The sequence below is a fragment of the Equus quagga genome, chromosome 15 (assembly GCF_021613505.1).
Source record: "Equus quagga isolate Etosha38 chromosome 15, UCLA_HA_Equagga_1.0, whole genome shotgun sequence".
Taxonomy (NCBI): Eukaryota; Metazoa; Chordata; class Mammalia; order Perissodactyla; family Equidae; genus Equus; species Equus quagga.
The window spans coordinates 87292458-87308466 of record NC_060281.1 but is presented as its reverse complement, the minus strand read 5'-3'; the positions used below and the strand labels follow the sequence as shown (position 1 = coordinate 87308466).

The following is a 16009-nucleotide window of genomic DNA, read 5'->3' as shown; positions in this document are numbered from 1 at the left end:
TCTCACCTGCAAGTGCTGGCAGTGGGAAGAGGACCCAGTGGGCCGGAGCAGCTGCTCTTGGCCAGGGCCTGGGAGCTAGTAATTCTAGTTGCTTGGCAACAGAAGCAGGCCAGGTCACCACTGTCAAGCAGCCTTGGAACTCAGCAAGGTTGAGTGGTGGGTGTTCTCTTGTGGAGGGTGGTGGGTGCCTTGGCTCGGCCCCAGACAGCCCCAGGCAAAGCTGTGACCCCTCCCCTAGGTGCTGTCTTGGCCCTCTGCAGCCTTCTTGGCCCCACCCCCTCTCACCAGGTCTTCCACCCGCCACCCTCCATCCAGACCAACCTCCTTCTGCCTGCCTGGTGCTGAGCAGGATGAACCCCAGGCTCCTCCCCCATCTCACCTTGTGGGCTGTCACCTGTGCTCCTGCGTCGGCCCTGCTCCACCCAGCCACAGACTCAGGGACAGGGCCGAGGAAAACTCCAAATCCAAGGTTTTTATTACCGGTCAGCAGGTGCTCGCTCACAAACAGCGTTGAGAAGAGGTACATTTCACTGCGCAGCCGCAGGCCCGCCCGGGGTGGGGGGCACCCCGCCCACCCTGACTCCTGAGTGGGCACCCTAAGGCATGTCATACATTGATGTTTTCACTTCTTTTGTTTTTTTATAAAAACAAATCCAGTCCTGGAGTAGAAAGAAAAAACCCTGTGATGAATTTTCAGGACCAAACTGAAGTGGGAAGTGTTGGAGTGAGGGTTCTGGGAGGCTGAGACGGTGGTCACAATGGCCCAGTCTCCCCACCACTGGCAGAAGCCATTGGAAGGGGGTTCAAGGAGAGGGGAGGACACAGCTGACAGGAGGACCAAACTCAGACAGGAGTGCCCTGTCTTCATCATTTTTTCACTTCCACATACCATAGAAATTTAAGCAAAATAGCTATTTTATATATATTTATATATCATATATATAAATCAGGCGGATAAAGAGTTCAGGGGGCACTGAGATGGGCATCCCAGTGGCGCCTGAGGGTGGGGCGGGCCGCTGGGTCTCTGGTGGCCCAGGCGCCAGCCCAGGCTGAGCTGAGGGTTTGTTCTTATTGCTGATGTAGGGCCTGGTTCTGGGCCGGGAGCACCTGCAGGCCCTGCCCCCAGCCCTTCCTGGCCTCTTTGGGGCCAGGGAGGGCCCGCATGGCCCAGGCAAGCCAAGGGGCTGTTGCCCTCAGATCCACCTGGAGGCCCCTCAGCGCCCCCAGCCCCACGGAGGGAGGGGCTGCAGCCCAGAGACAGCTGACTTGTGCTCTCCTGGGAAGGGCTCTCCAGTTCCCTTCTCTCTGGGCCCCTGGGCTCTGGGGGGCGGCCTTGCTATGTTGCGCTACAAAATGCTCCCGACTCAAGGGGGCCTTCCTGATGTCTTAAAAAGAAGGGGCTCTTGCCAGGACATTTTTGTGGCAAGAAAGCACACTTAGAAAGTTGTCTGCTAAGTGCCGTACTAAAAATATTTACTAAACATCTTGGCTGAAAAGAAATGGAGATTGTTTTTCTAAAAAAGTCAAAAGTGGCTCCCTAGGAGGGGCCGGTTCCTCCCTGGGGGGGCTGGTGACTGGGGCGGCCCAGGGCCGGGCCAGCCTGCCTGAGTTGGGGTGACTGGGAGCTGGGTCCCTATGGGGCCCAAATCCAGAAAGAAGGGGTGCCGGAGACCTGGGGCGCCTGGGCTGGAGAGAACCCGGGGCACCAGTTCCTCCTTCAAGATGGGCGCTCCAAAACAGTGTTATAAAAAAAAGAGGAAAAGAAAACGGTGTGGAGGTGGGGGGGCGGTGAGTACTAAATTGAGCGTATTAAAGAAAAGGTGGCCCGGGCCGTGCGGGCGCCTGTATTTGGGGGGGGGGATGTGTTGGGGGGGTAGTGCTCAGAAGATGTTGGGGCACATGTGCCAGTCCTGCCGCTCCTTGGCCTCCCAGTAGCCGCCCTTGTAGATGCAGGCCATCTCCCCGGTGTGCGGGTCCACTCTCTTCTCGAACCACAGCGGCATGTACACGTCCGTCTCCTTCTCTGCTGGGTGGGCACGGTGGGCGGGTGGGCGGCAGCCTCCTCCCCGGCCCCCGGAACTCACTGCCCCTCCTCAGGAGGCGCCCCCAGCACCCCGCCTCCTCTCCCGCTGGCCCCCCTCCGCGCCCCCGCCCTCCCCCTGGCCCCCGCCCGGCCTCACCGTCCTCGGAGCCGCAGCCCCGCGCGCAGGCCTCCAGCCGCCGGCGCCGCGACGCGCGCTGCTTCTCCTCCAGCCGCTGCTTCTCCGTGTTGGCTTCGTCCCAGTGCCCCTTCTCCATCAGCCGCTGGTCGGGCCGCAGGCGGCTGTCGGTGGGCGCCACGCCCTCCTCGTGCTCGTTGAGGGTCAGGGCCAGCTCCGAGAAGTAGTACATGTTCTCGGCGTTCTCCCTGCGGCGGCCGCGGCGTGAGCGGTCCCCGCCGTCCCGCGCTGCCCCCGCCCCGCCCGGCTCGCCCCCCGCGGTGACCCGCGCGCCCAGCGGCTCGAGCCCGCCTCGTTCTTTCCTCCCCGCGCCTCGCACGCTCGCTCCACTGACCTGCGTCTGTTTTGCTGCATTATACCCCTCTGGGAATTTGCCCATTTCGTCCAATTTCTCAGCGTAAAGTCATTTCGTAATATCCTCATTATTACTGCTTTAATGTGTGACACAGCAACGTCCCCTTTCGCATGTGTGATGCTGGTTCTGTGGCTTCTCTCCATTCCGACAGTCACGTCGGAGGTTCGTCTGTTTTCTCCATTGGTTGAGGATGAAAATTTGTTGATCCTATTTTAGGCTTTTCTGCTTTATTTTGTTTTCATATTCTTCCTTCTACTTTATTGGAGTCTATTTTGCTGTTCTTTTTCTAACTTCTTGAGATGGATGCTTGGCTCGTGGGTTTTCAGCGCTTCCTCTTTCTAACGTGTGCATTTTAGCGCTGACAAACGTTCACTCCCAGTACCGCCCCCCACCCCCGATTCTGGTATGTATTTCTCTCCTGATCACGCAGTTATATTTTCTAATTTCCATTACATCGCCTTTGCTCTATGGACTAGTTGGAAGTATAGTTCTTCTTAAGTTTATACACATATGGGGAGTTTTCTAGTCATCTGTCTTTCTAGTATAATTGCCTTGGAATCAGACAATATATTTGGTATAATTTCAGTTCTTTGAAATTTGCTTTGTGGCCCAGGATGCGGTCAGTGTCTGCAAACGACCCGTGTGTAATGAAGAGACTGTCTCCAGTTCTTAGTGCGTGTTCCGCACGGTCCAGTGGGTTCTACTGTTCAAACTTATCCTCTTGATGTTTTCCTTCCGCTATCCATCACTAAGAGAGGTACGGTAAAATTTCCCACTTAGGTTGGAAATGGATCCATTTCTCCTTATGTTTCTCCCAGCCTTTTGCTGTACGTATCTGGGGCTATGTTATTAGGTGCAGGGTGCATTCAGATGTAAGCTCGTCTGCTGAACTGAACCTTTATCATCACGTCCCTTTAACCCTTTAACCTCTAGTCAGACTTTTTGTGTTAAAGCCTCTCCTGCAGTATTAACATCACCCCAGCAGCTTTTGTGGAGCATTTCTATGGACATATCTCCTTCCACCCTTTCACTCCAGTCTTTGTTGTCTTAGACAGCGCTCTTGTAAACCACTTACACGTAATATTGACAACTTGTCTGCAATCTGGCGCCTATAATGGGGGCACCCAATGCAATGACTGCTATGTTGGCTTGAAAGCTACTGTCTTGTGTTCTCTTTTTGGCCTGCTCCTTTTTTGGACCTGAGGTGCACAGTTTTGGATTCCTCATAATCCTTGGCACAGGACATCCTCTCTTGATAGGTCCTTGCATGGTCTGCTTTTATTAATGCACACTTGCCACCCGGAACAGAAGGTAGAATCTCGACAAACCTATGTCCAACCGAATGGAAGACTCACCAATCCAGCCCCTCCTCAAGTAGCCATTGGCAAGGCTCTGGGTTCATCAGCCCCTTGCTTTCCTTTTAACATAATTTTATTGCATCTTTAGTAATCTTCAGTGTGTGTGTGTGTATTCAATACACATATTTTACATACTTTTTTTTTGAGGAAAATTAGCCCTGAGCTAACATCTGCCACTCCTCCTCTTTTTTGCTGAGGAACACTGGCCCTGAGCTAACATCTGTGCCCATCTTCCTCTACTTTATATGTGGGATGCCTGCCATGGCTTGATAAGTGGTATGTAGGTCTGTACCTGGGATCTAAACCAGTGAACCCCAGGCCATCGAAGTGGAATGTGCGAACTTAACTGCTGCACTACCGGGCTGGTCCCTACATACTTGTTTTTAACTATATATAAAGAATATCATGATGTATGAAACCTTCTGGGACTTGGTTTTTTCTTTTTCTTTTGCTGAGGAAGATTAGCCCTGAGCTAACATCTGTGCCAATCTTCCTCTATATTTGGGTCACTGCCACAGCATGACTGACAAGTGGTATAGGTCCACACCCAGGATCTGAACCCATGAACCCAGGCTGCTGAAGCCGAGTGCACTGAACTCAACTACTAGACCACAGGGCTGGCCCCGGGACTCACTTTTTTTAAATTTAATATTATATTGCTAAGATTTATCTATATTGCTGTATGTTGCTGTGGTTCCTTTGTCCCAACTATTGAATAACATTGCCTCCTGTGAAAATACCACCATTATTCATCCAATAAATTTGGGTTGTTTCCTAGTTTTTGCTTTGGAGTAAACTTAGGCATGTTTCCTGTTATACATTTGCAGGAATTTCTCTTGAGCATAGACCTAGAAGTGGAACCGCTGGGCCACGGAGCCTGTGATGTTCTTCTTTAGGTGGTGGGGCCAAACTGCTTTCCAACATGGTAGCACTAGTTCACACTCCCACATGCGATGTGTAAGAGATGCTGTGGACCCACATCTTCTTCAACACTTGGTATCATCAGACTTTTTCAGTTTTTCAAATCAAATGAAGGTAAAATGGTATCTCATTGTGGTTTTGATTTGCATTTCTGATTATCAATGATGTTGATCATTTTCATATGATGACTGGCCATATATGCTTCTTCTGTGAAATTCTTGTTCAAGACTCTTGTACTTTTTCCACTGGATAGTTTGTTTTATTGACTGATTAGAAGTTTTGTATGCATTCTTTTTTTAATTGTGGTAAAATACTCTATGTATTCTTTCTTTTTTTCTTCTTCTTCTCCCAACCGCCCCCCCCCCCCCCCTCCCCCCCCCCGCCCCCCCCCCCCCCCCCCCCCCCCAGTACATAGTTGTATATTCTAGTTGTGAGCGCCTCTGGTTGTGCTGTATGAGACGCCGCCCCAGTATGGCCTGATGAGCGGTGCCATGTCTGTGCCCAGGATCTGAACTGGTGAAACCCTGGGCCGCCGAAGCAGAGCCCGTGAACTTAACCACTTGGCCATGGGGTTTCTTTGTCAGGTATAAGTATTCTGATTACCTTCTCCAAGTTTACATATTGTCTTCTCACTTTAGTTTTTTTTTGTTTGTTTTTTTTGAGGAAGATTAGCCCTGAGCTAACTGCTGCCAATCCTCCTCTTTTTGCTGAGGAAGACTGGCCCTGAGCTAACATCCATGCCCATCTTCCTCTACTTTATATGTGGGATGCCTACCACAGCATGGCTTGCCAAGGGGTGCCACATCTGCACCCGGGATCTGACCAGTGAACCACGGGCCGCTGAAGCAGAATGTGTGAACTTAACCACTGCGCCACTGGGCCGGCCCCTGCTCACTTTTAATGAGTAAAATTTCTTTCAATGAACAAAAGTATTTTAATATAGTTGAACACATCAGTGCATTTTTGTGTCTTGTTTAAGATATATTTCCTTAAGGTCTGAAAGATATTCATCTATATTTTCTATGTAGAGTTTAACTTATTGTTTAAGAGCAAGTCAAACTTAATACTTATTATAAGACCTTTATGTGGAGTCAGTCTTTTTCCACATGGATAACTGTTTTCCCCAGATCCTTTCAGTGAACAGTCGCATATTTCCACATGATCTGATATACCACCGTTGTCATATATTGAAGATACATACACCCAAGGGCCTATTGTGGGCTTACTCTTCTTTGCCACGATAGCTTCAAAATAACTCCTGATATCTAGTAGGGGAAGTCCTCTTTTCTCTGTTCTTCAGAAATGTCTTGGCCCTTTATTCTCTAATATAAATTTAACAATCTTAGTATCAAGTTCCATGAAAATCACGGTTGGGTTTTGCTTGATGGACTGACTCTGTAGATCACGACATCTTTATAATACTAAGTCTTTCTATCCAGGAACATTGTATCTTTCTCCATGTATTTAGCTCTTCTTTGATATCTCAGTAAAGTTTTCTAATTTTCTCTATAGAGGTCTTGAAATATAAGATTTATCACAAGCTCCTTGATGTTCTCTGATACAATAATTGATATCTTCTCTTAAGTTATATTTTCTAGCTGTTTGCTTTTAGTGTGTAGAAATACAACTGACTTTTTGCATATTAATCTTATACTGAGGCACCTAAAATGCTTTTTCTGAATCTATTGAGAAGAGATTTGTTAATGTGATCAATTAATTTATGGATTTTCTAATATAAAGTTATTCTTGCATATCCAGGATAAACTCAACATGATTGAAGAATGATACTTTTTTATGCACTGTTGGGTTGGATTTTGTGGTATCTTGTGGAATTTTGCTTCTGTATTCATGAATGGAATAGGGTAGAACTTTTATTTTCCGACTATTGTTTTAGCCTAGTTAGGTATCAGGATTATCCTGGCCTTGAAGTACTAAGAGAGGAGAGTATTTCTTCTTCTTCTGTGGTCTGGGAGATTTTATATAAAATTAGGATAATATATTTCTTGAACATTTGGAGAATTCACTTATAAAATTATCTGGGCTTTATGTTTTCCTTGTGGAAATTTTTAAACTACTGCTTCAGTTTAATTATTATAGGACTATTCATGCTTTTTATCTCTTCTAGACTCAGTTCTTATAAGTTATATTTTTCTAAGAATTTGTCCTTCCTATCTGAATTTTAATATCTCTTTATACTTTATATGTCATATGAAATTCTTTTCATTAATATTTATTTCTATATTCTCTCTTGATCAGTCTTGCCAATAGTTTCCTGTCAGTTTTTTTTCCTCAAAAAATCAACTTTCAGCTTCTTAACCTTCTTTATTTTACTTTTTTCTATTTTATTAATCTCTGGTCTTATTTTTAAAGTATATTTTCTTCTTTCTTTGGGTTTATATGTTAAACTTGCTCTAATTTCTTAGAAGGGAAACTCAGAAAAGAAAAAGCCTCAAAATTAATGAGCTTATCTACCTATTTAAGGCAATACATTTCCTTTGAAGCATTGCCTTTGTTACATCCAGTCAGTTTTTTTTTCCTTCTCCCCAAAGGCCCCCAGTGCATAGTTGTATATTCTAGTTGTAGGTCCTTCTGGTGGAGCTATGTGACGATGCCTCAGCATGGCCTGATGAGTGGTGCCAGGTCTGCGCCCAGAATCTCAACTGGCGAAACCCTGGGGCGCCAAAGCGGAGTGTGCAAACCCAACCACTGGGCCACAGGGCTGGCCCCTGTCCAGTCAGTTTTGATACCTTTCCATTATCATTCAGTTCTAGGTATTTTTACTTTTCTATTCTAATTTATTATTTTACCCATGAGTTATTTAGCAACTTAAAATTTTTTCCAAATATCTGGGGACTTTTTGTCATCTTGTTCATAACTTCTAACTGTCTTATCCTAGACTGCGGTCTGTATGCTACCCTCTGTAAATCTGCTGAGGCTTTCTTTAGGGTTGAGTACACAGCTGATTTTACATGCATTCCATGTATCCTTGAGTAAAAGTATGTTCTCTGATTGTTGCCACCATAAGTATGGGTGTAGCCTGCATGGTTTTCGTCTCCTTCATATCCTTGCTGTGCCCCCCGTCCCCCTCTTTGACCTATCATTAAGTGAGAGGGGGGTACTGAAATCTCTCAGTTTCCCACTATGCTGATAGATTTGTCAATCTCTCTCTTTACTATCAATATGTGCTTTGTATATTTTGAGGCTGTTTCATTATGTGCATAATGTTTGAAACTATTATAGCTTCTGGAAGAAGAGAACTATCTCTAATAAAAACGTCTGTTTTACCTGATACTAATATAGCCATTACAGCTTGTTTGGTTGGTATTTTCATGATGTGTCTTTTTTTTTTTTTTTTTTTAAAGATTTTATTTTTTTCCTTTTTCTCCCCAAAGCCCCCCGGTACATAGTTGGATATTCTTCGTTGTGGGTCCTTGTAGTTGTGGTATGTGGGACACTGTCTCAGCGTGGTCCGATGAGCAGTGCCATGTCCGCACCCAGGATTCGAACCAACGAAACACTGGGCCGCCTGCAGCGGAGCATGCGAACTTAACCACTCGGCCACGGGGCCAGCCCCCTCATGATATATCTTTTACTTCCAACCTTGGCACATCTTTGTTTTGGATCTCTCTTAGAAGGTGCATGTATCTGGATTTTAACAAATCCAGTCAGTCAGTATTTTGCTTTTTAGCTGGTGAGTTTCATGTATTTATATTTATTATGTGGACCTATATCTGCTGTGTTAATTTATTGTTTTAATTTGTTCTACTTTTTCTACTTAATCTTTTCCTATTATTTTTAAAATCCTATATCTGTCTCTTCCCTCTAATAAGAACTAGCATTCCTTCACATCCCTCGGTGTCCTTCTCTGCTTCCCTAAAACCCATCATGTTAACATTATCTGCACTTTTAATTCTGGGTTATTATGGGAATATTTTCTCTTTTCCTTTGGTCTTAGTAATTGTTAAAAAAAAAACAATACCAACTTTTACTTCATATATCTATTGCAGCACCTTCCGGATTTTTTTCTCCCCCTTTTAAAGTACTACTATGTCCAATACCATTTTCATTGTGGGTTTTGTGTGCCAAACCTTCTGAGGCTGTATGCACGAGGACTTTTTTTTATCATGCCCTCATATTTGAATGATAGCTTGGCTGGATATAAAATATTACCTCTAATTTCATTTTCATCGTTACTTTGAAAATATTACTTCAGTGTTGTCTGTTGAAATATCTGACATCAATCTGATTCTTCATCCTTGACTGAAATCTTCTTTCACTCCTCTCTGACAACCATTAGAATTTTCTCTTTGGTATTCTTAATTTCCACTATAGCGTGATCTGGGCGAACGTTTTTCTTTATCTCTTGCCTTTGGCACTCTGCAGGCCCTTTCAATCTGAGGTTTTTCATCTTTTTATTTTTATTCTGGGAAATTTATCTCCATTATTTCTTTGACTATTTCTCTCTCCTCTCCATTTTTCTTTCTTTCCTTTCCTTTTGGGATTCCAATTAAACATTATTTTAGTGGTTACTCTAGGAACACAATACACATACATGATACAGTCCAAAGTTAATGTGCATCTTGACCCTCCTCTTGGGTAGCATGAGGGCCTTCGAGACGTTTCCATCAATTTATCCCTCTGACTTACATGATCGTGCAGCTGTATTTTACCTTTATGTTTAGATTTTAAAGCCCCCAAGCAAAAATTATTCTTGTTTATTCAATGCTCATTTAGGTTCACAGAAGTTTTTGTTCTTCATTCATTCGTACATGTCAGATCTTCCATCTGGGATCAGTTTCCTTCTACTGGAAGTATATCCTTCAGTGCAGGTCTGCTTGTGGCAAAATGTGTTTATTTGTCTGAAAATGTCTGTGTCAACTTCACTCTGTAAAGACGTTCCCCCTGGGTGGATAATTCTAGGCCGGCAGTCAGTCTTCCCACACGTGGGAGAGCTCGTGTGACAGTCTTCAAGCTCCCGTTATTGCTGAGGAGGAGGCAGCTGGCAGTCTGCTGTTCCGGGGAACGCCATGTCTTTGTAAAATCTGGCTGCTTAATATTTTCTCTTTGATTTCGTTTCAACAGTTTCACTGTATAGATTTAGGTGTGGGAAATCCTCTGCTGTATTCTCTTCAGATATGGTCTCTTTCCTTCTGGACTCTGACTAGAAGCAGGCTAGAGCCCGCTTCAAACTTGACGTGAGCACGGATACCCGGGGACCTCGCCGAGATCCTGCACTATCACTGGCCGCCGGCTGCCGGCGACGCTGCTCCGGGACTCACCCTGGGTCACTAGGTGGGAAGCCTTCTCCCACCAGCTTCTCGTCTTTTCCAGGTTTTGTCTCTTTATCTGTAGTTTTTGATTACTTCTTCTGATCTATATTCAGTTGATGGATTATCTCTATGAAAGCTTCCCAGGGAGTTCTCAATTTCAGTTATTTGATTTTCCCTTTGTAGAATTTTCTATTTCGCTCTCTTTGAAATCTGCTGTGCTACTTTTTATACATTTTTGTTTCTATTTCATGTTTGGTGGTTATTCCTGGGACCGTGCAGGGACTCTGTCCAATCAGCCTGTTTAAAGTCTCTGCATAGGACTTGCTACCACCTGATAACGTCCCCTTATTTACAGCTGGCTGCCTGGCTTCCACAGTGGGATGTCAGCCACATAACACTGTTCTCTGCCCACATGTGGACTAAACCCTCGCAACCCGCTGTGCCTGCCACTTGCTTCTTGTCTGGCCGGGCAGGGCCCCCTGCGTATCCACTGTCCACTTGCCTCCTTCTCTCCCTCGCCCTGCCTGCTCTCCGCCCGCCCCACAGCCCACTCACGGCAGCGGGTACTTCTTCCACAGCAGCTTGGCTGGCAGCGTCTGGTACACTGTCTTCTGCTTCCCGTCGGAGCTGGGGCTGCTGGGGCTGCTCTGCACGATCTTGGCGCACTCCATCTGTTCATCCCACGAGCCTGACAGCACATATTGGGCCTTGCCCTGGCTATCACTCACCACTCCCGACACCTGTGGACATTGGTAGGACTAGCGTAGGCACACGCCCAGCAACAGGCCCCTCGAGGCTCTGAGAGGTGGCCTTGCTTACCTTCCGGTGTACCTCTTTGGAGAAGTAGCTATAGGGCAAGAACTTCAGCTGGCACTGGTCCTTGGTCTTGTGGTTCACAATCTCAATGTCCCCTGTCTAGGGAGGGAGAGGGGTGGTCAGTGGCCAATCCCTGGGTCATATGCCCCGTCCCTGAGGGCGCCCCTGACCTGGTCGATCCAGAGCTTGCCCACGATGATGTTATGCACCGTCGAAGTGCTCTTCCTCCACACGTAGTGATTCCCACTGGCCTGGAATTCTAAGTGGATGGCACCTGGAGGCCAGATAAAGGGTCAGAGGTCATGGCCTGCCATGCTGGGCCCCAGCCAGTCTACCCACAGGCCTAGGGTCCTGAGAACAGGACCCTGGTTTTCATGCAGACTGAGGGCAGGGCACAGGCCAGGGAGGTGGCCCGGAAGCCTGTGGGGGAGAGGGGAGCAGGCCTGCAGGGAGACTAACGTCATTCCTGGAGGCCCCAAGCTGGCTTCCGGATTGGCAAAACCCTCTGCCTCCTCCAGAATGTCTTTCTACCCTGGGAGGGCTCAAGGCCCCAGCTCACCTAGTGGCATGATGGAGAGGTATTTCCCCCGGAACTTGCTGGAGATGGTGATCTCCTGCCAGAGGCTCCAGCCGTGCTTGGAGAACACGTGGTGCGCAGCTGATGGTGGGTGGTGGCTCACCTGAGAGCAGACCCACAGGACATAAGTGTCTGCTGGACATGGGCGCAGGCCTGCCTCCCAACCAGCTGGGGGCAGAGCCTACCCCGTGCCAGTATGCATGGCTCCATGGCCCTAGGAGCAGCCCTGGCTGCTCCTCTGGGGGTCCCAGACTCAAGGCAGGTCCACAGGAAGGACAGTGCTCTGAGCAGAAGAGCAAGGGCACGGCAGTGGGAGCAACCTGGGCAGTGGTCCTGGGCCAGCCGCAGCCTGCTATGGGCATAAGCCGAGGGCCGGGGCATCTCTGCACCTGGCTCTCAGTCTCTGAAATGGGGATGATGACAGCGTGTGCCTGAAGGATGTACCAGTGACAGGCTGCACTGAGGACTAACAAAGTGAGGGTGTTATTCTCCACCGAGGGCTTCCGTGCCCAATTTCTAGTTAACCTCCCCACATGCCTGCCAAGGGGCGTGTTACTGAGCCATGTTACACGGAGGAGGCCCAGACTGGGGAAGCCATCTTAACTGAAGGGCAGGGTTGGGAGTCCAGATCAATGTTGGACCTGGATGGTGGTGTAGCAAGCTCTGCGCACCCACGCCGGGGCCTCCAGCGCCTCTGCGCCTTCCTCTCGCAGCACTGGGCACCCCTGACTGCTGTCTCACCTGCCAGGACACTGCCCGCCTACCTTATCAGCTTTCCTTGTCTGTTCTTCCTTATTTCCACTGCTCCTTTGGTTGCAGGGTCCTAGGGCTCAGCTTCTCCCCAGCCTCCTCACTCCCTAGGGCACCTCATCACCATCTCATGGCCTCGTTCAGCCCCCTGCCCCAGCTTCTCCCCTGAACTCCAGGCGTGCATTCCAGCTGCCCACTGGACACTTCTACTCGGACGGCTTCTCAGACTGACCAGAGCTCCTGACGCCCCCCGCCTGCATCTCTTCTTGTCTCCCATCTCTGTAAGTGGCACCCCCACTTGCTTCTTACATTTCAGAAGCACAGGCCAAACCCGCCAATGGCTTCTGTACAATGCTGAGTGAGCTGTCCTGAACCTACCCGTCACCTATGGCCAGGGCCCCCACACGCCCACTGGAGCCTCCCCGCCTCCGGCAAACTTAGGGATGTGACCCTCAGGGGCTGGCCCTGGACTCTGTGCCATGGCTTCCTTCCCAGGTAGATGATCCAGTCTTTCCAGCTGCTCACACCAAATGCTTTGGAGTCATCCCTGCCCCCTCTTTCTCATGTTCCTCATCTAATCCTTAGCAAATCCTGTCTGTTCTTCCTTCCAAATGCATCGGGAGCCCACCCCTTCCCCCACCCCCACACTGGATGGGTGCAAAGGCCTCCACCTGCCTCCTTGCTCCACCCTCAGGTCCTGTGCTCCATTCTCCCGACTACAGCCAGAGGGATCCCCATAAAACAAGTCAGAGTGCCAAGCCCCTCTGCCCTGCCCTGATGGCCTCCCACGCGGAGTCTTCCAGCTGCCCTAGCTGCCCACCCTGGTTCCTCTCCGGCCTTGGCTCCTTTCTCCCTCACTCTCTGCATTACTTCTTGACCAATCACCTTCTAAAAGAGCCAGAACCATCTGACATATACAGTATAGTATCTGCCCCCACCACCCTGTGAGAACAGGCACCCCATCTGCTCACTTCCCAGCTAGCTGTACCCACAACGCCTGAACAGCACCTGGCACGTTGTGTGCACTTGATCAGCTCTGTTGAACGAAGAAATTCATTCACTCATAATTCAAGCCAAGAACCCTGGGGTCATCCTTGACGCCTTCCTCTGCCTCCCTCCCTCCTACTCTCTCCCCCAACATCCAGAACATCAGCAAACCCGTTGGTTCTACTTTCTAAACATGCCCGTGCTCTGACCTTCCACCTCTCCCTGGTCCAGCCACCATAGCTGCCTCCTCTGGGTCCACACAGCAGACAGAGCACGCCCTTTAAACTAGCCATCAAATCTGTGAACTGTCTGCTTTCTGAGCTCAACCTCAGGGCCCAGAGCAGCGCCTGGCACACACGCCCTAGAAGCTCTATCCTGGCACGTTTTTGTGGCGCCCTCCTGGTTCCTCCCAGCACCCGGTGAGGCACCAACAGAATTGCCTCTCTTCAGACAAGGCCTCCAAGGCTTAGGGTTGAGAAGCCACTGCTGACGCTCCCAGCCCCTGGGGCCCAGTTTTGGCTCTGCCCTACTGGGGCAGAGAATAAGTGTCAGACACAGAGTGTCAGTTTGGGGAAGGCGTGGAGAGGATGGAGGTGAGCCACTCCATGCCCAAGGTGTGCTGATCCCTGGAGCTCCTCACACTCCAGCCCTCTGCTGGGACTGACCAGGGCCCCGCATGCGCAGACTCCTCCCCATCTGCTGCCTCCTGGCTCAGTTGTGACCCAATGGTCCGGCCCACCTGGACTCCCTGACAGTGTCCTGCCAATGTCCCTCCATCTCTGCTCCATGGTTCCTTGCTTGGAGACGAGTCCTCCCCTTCCCTGCACACTGTCCTCAGAAACGGACAGAGACTCGACTCTCTCCTCTCCAAGCTCTCCTCCCACGGCGGCCCTCACCGTCTCCAGGAGGCCTGCTGGGAAAGCGTGTCCCTGGACCTGCCCCTGCTGCAGGATGCCCAGCTGCCTGACTGGACCTCGGCTTGGTGACCCCCTGGCATGTCAAGGTCAGAGGCCGCATCCCATTCATCTTGCTCTGACCCCGGGCCTGGCAGAAGCAGCTGGACCAGAGTGTGAGCGGGCCTCACCTGCTCGCAGAGAGAGCGCAGGCCCATGTCATCGAGGCGGTCGAGCTCAAAGGTCTCCCCCAGCATGGGGTTGAAGGGCTTGGCGATGCGGTGCACGGTGGTGGAGTAGGAGGACACGGAGAAGGCGGCCACCAGGCACATCTGCTCCACCGAGCTGGTGCAGTGCACCGCCTTGTCCAGCAGGTGGTGGTACTCCAGGTCCTCCGTCAGCCGCTGGAGCATGGACAGGGGCTCGTTAAAGTTGACCTGTGGGCCGGCGGGTGGTGGTCAGGCTGGGCGTCTGTGCAGGCCGCCCACCTGCCAGGCCCAGCTGAGACTGCCGCTCCTGGCGCAGACCTGAGGTCACAAGCACCCTGCTTTACTCAGATGTTCGGGGGTGTTGCTGCTTAGTGAGGTTCCTCTGCTGACCTTGTCTAAGACGCAGCTCCACTCGCTCGCCTCCCTAGCCCCTCCTGCCTCAGTTTTCTCTAGCCCTCACTACTTTCCGACCTGCTGTCTCTTGTACAGTGTCATTACGTTTCCTGTCAGTCTCCCCTCCTAGGACGTAAGCACCATGAAGGCCAGGGTTTCTGACTTGTTCAGCACTGAATCATAGGAATCAGTCAGTGAATGAGTGAATAAATGAATGAATGGATGGATGAAGTGGGTCTTCCTCATATTCTGAGCTATTATGCAAGTTTTCTCTTGAGAGCTCCTGGGGAGGGGCCCCCATCTCGGCCTCAGACAGGGCAGGGGCACTTGTTCCCTGTGATGCTGGGCTGTGACCCTGAGCCAGCCACAGGGTCTTCCCTGTGTTCTCTCATTTCACCCTCCAGACACTGTGAAGCGGGTGCTATTATTCTCCCCACTTTGCAGATGTGGACACAGAGGCCAGGGATGTGAAGGGACTCATTTTGGGTCACACAGCAAAACCAAGTCCGGCCTGGAACCTGCAAGCTCTTCCTCCATGGAGATGCCATCGTGGCCTGGTGGGACGGGGATAACAGTCCTGCCCTCTCCCGCCGTGTGACCTCACTGGGGTGGGCACCAGGAACAGCTTCCGGCACAGAGGAGGGCCTGCCTGTGTGCACACACAGCCCCATGAAGTCGGGACAGCCGGGACGTTGTGAGGCCCTGTCAGATGCAGAGCTGCCCTGGGGGCCCCCACACCTCTGATCAACACAGAGCCCCTCTCAGGCTCCTTCCCTCAGAGCCTGAGACCTCTGCTCTTGGGGGGCCTTCAGCAATGCTGATGAACATGATTCAGTAATTCGTGAATGCTGCTCAGGTGTCATGAGAATGACACCCTGGGCGGCTTGTACTTTACACAGGCCATTACTTCTCATTCACACCCAGGAAAACAGCCCCTCGGGACCCACTGAGGCTGCCCTGTCCGAGCCCCCTACCGGCATGGGGATCTTGGAGAGCTCCCGGCCAATGCAGTTCTTCATGATGCTCCAGAGATTAAGGCTGTAGTTGGGCTTGTCAGGGATGCGGACACGCCTCTTGACTTTTGGGGTGCCCTTGGGCACAAGTGAGGTGTTGTCTAGCACCTGGTGGAGAAGGAGAGTGTGTCTGTCGGTGGAGTCCAGAGCGCCCCCTCGGCCCTCCAGACCTTGCCCTCACCTCTGACGCAGCAGAGTCTGGGGACCCAGCAGGCCACTGGCACATTGCTGGTGGGAGGGGCAGCCTG

The 16009-nt window shown here is 50.2% G+C and overlaps 1 protein-coding gene across 8 annotated transcripts in view; it reads right to left on the bottom strand.

Moving 5' to 3' along the window:
* Positions 1 to 452: 452 nt before the first annotated feature.
* The window catches only part of OSBP2 (oxysterol binding protein 2), a 183215-nt gene continuing 167658 nt past the window's right edge, over positions 453 to 16009 (bottom strand). For 7 of the 8 annotated variants that reach the window (XM_046639620.1, XM_046639627.1, XM_046639621.1 and 4 more), the window contains 8 exons: positions 15723 to 15869; positions 14338 to 14583; positions 11499 to 11619; positions 11110 to 11213; positions 10943 to 11038; positions 10679 to 10863; positions 2181 to 2407; positions 453 to 2026 (listed from right to left, as the gene is read on the bottom strand). In XM_046639620.1, coding sequence (XP_046495576.1) covers positions 1881 to 2026; positions 2181 to 2407; positions 10679 to 10863; positions 10943 to 11038; positions 11110 to 11213; positions 11499 to 11619; positions 14338 to 14583; positions 15723 to 15869 — 1272 coding nt within the window. In that variant the 3' untranslated portion in view covers positions 453 to 1880. The remainder of the gene's footprint in view (positions 2027 to 2180; positions 2408 to 10678; positions 10864 to 10942; positions 11039 to 11109; positions 11214 to 11498; positions 11620 to 14337; positions 14584 to 15722; positions 15870 to 16009) is intronic. The other variant, XM_046639623.1, reaches the window with a different exon arrangement.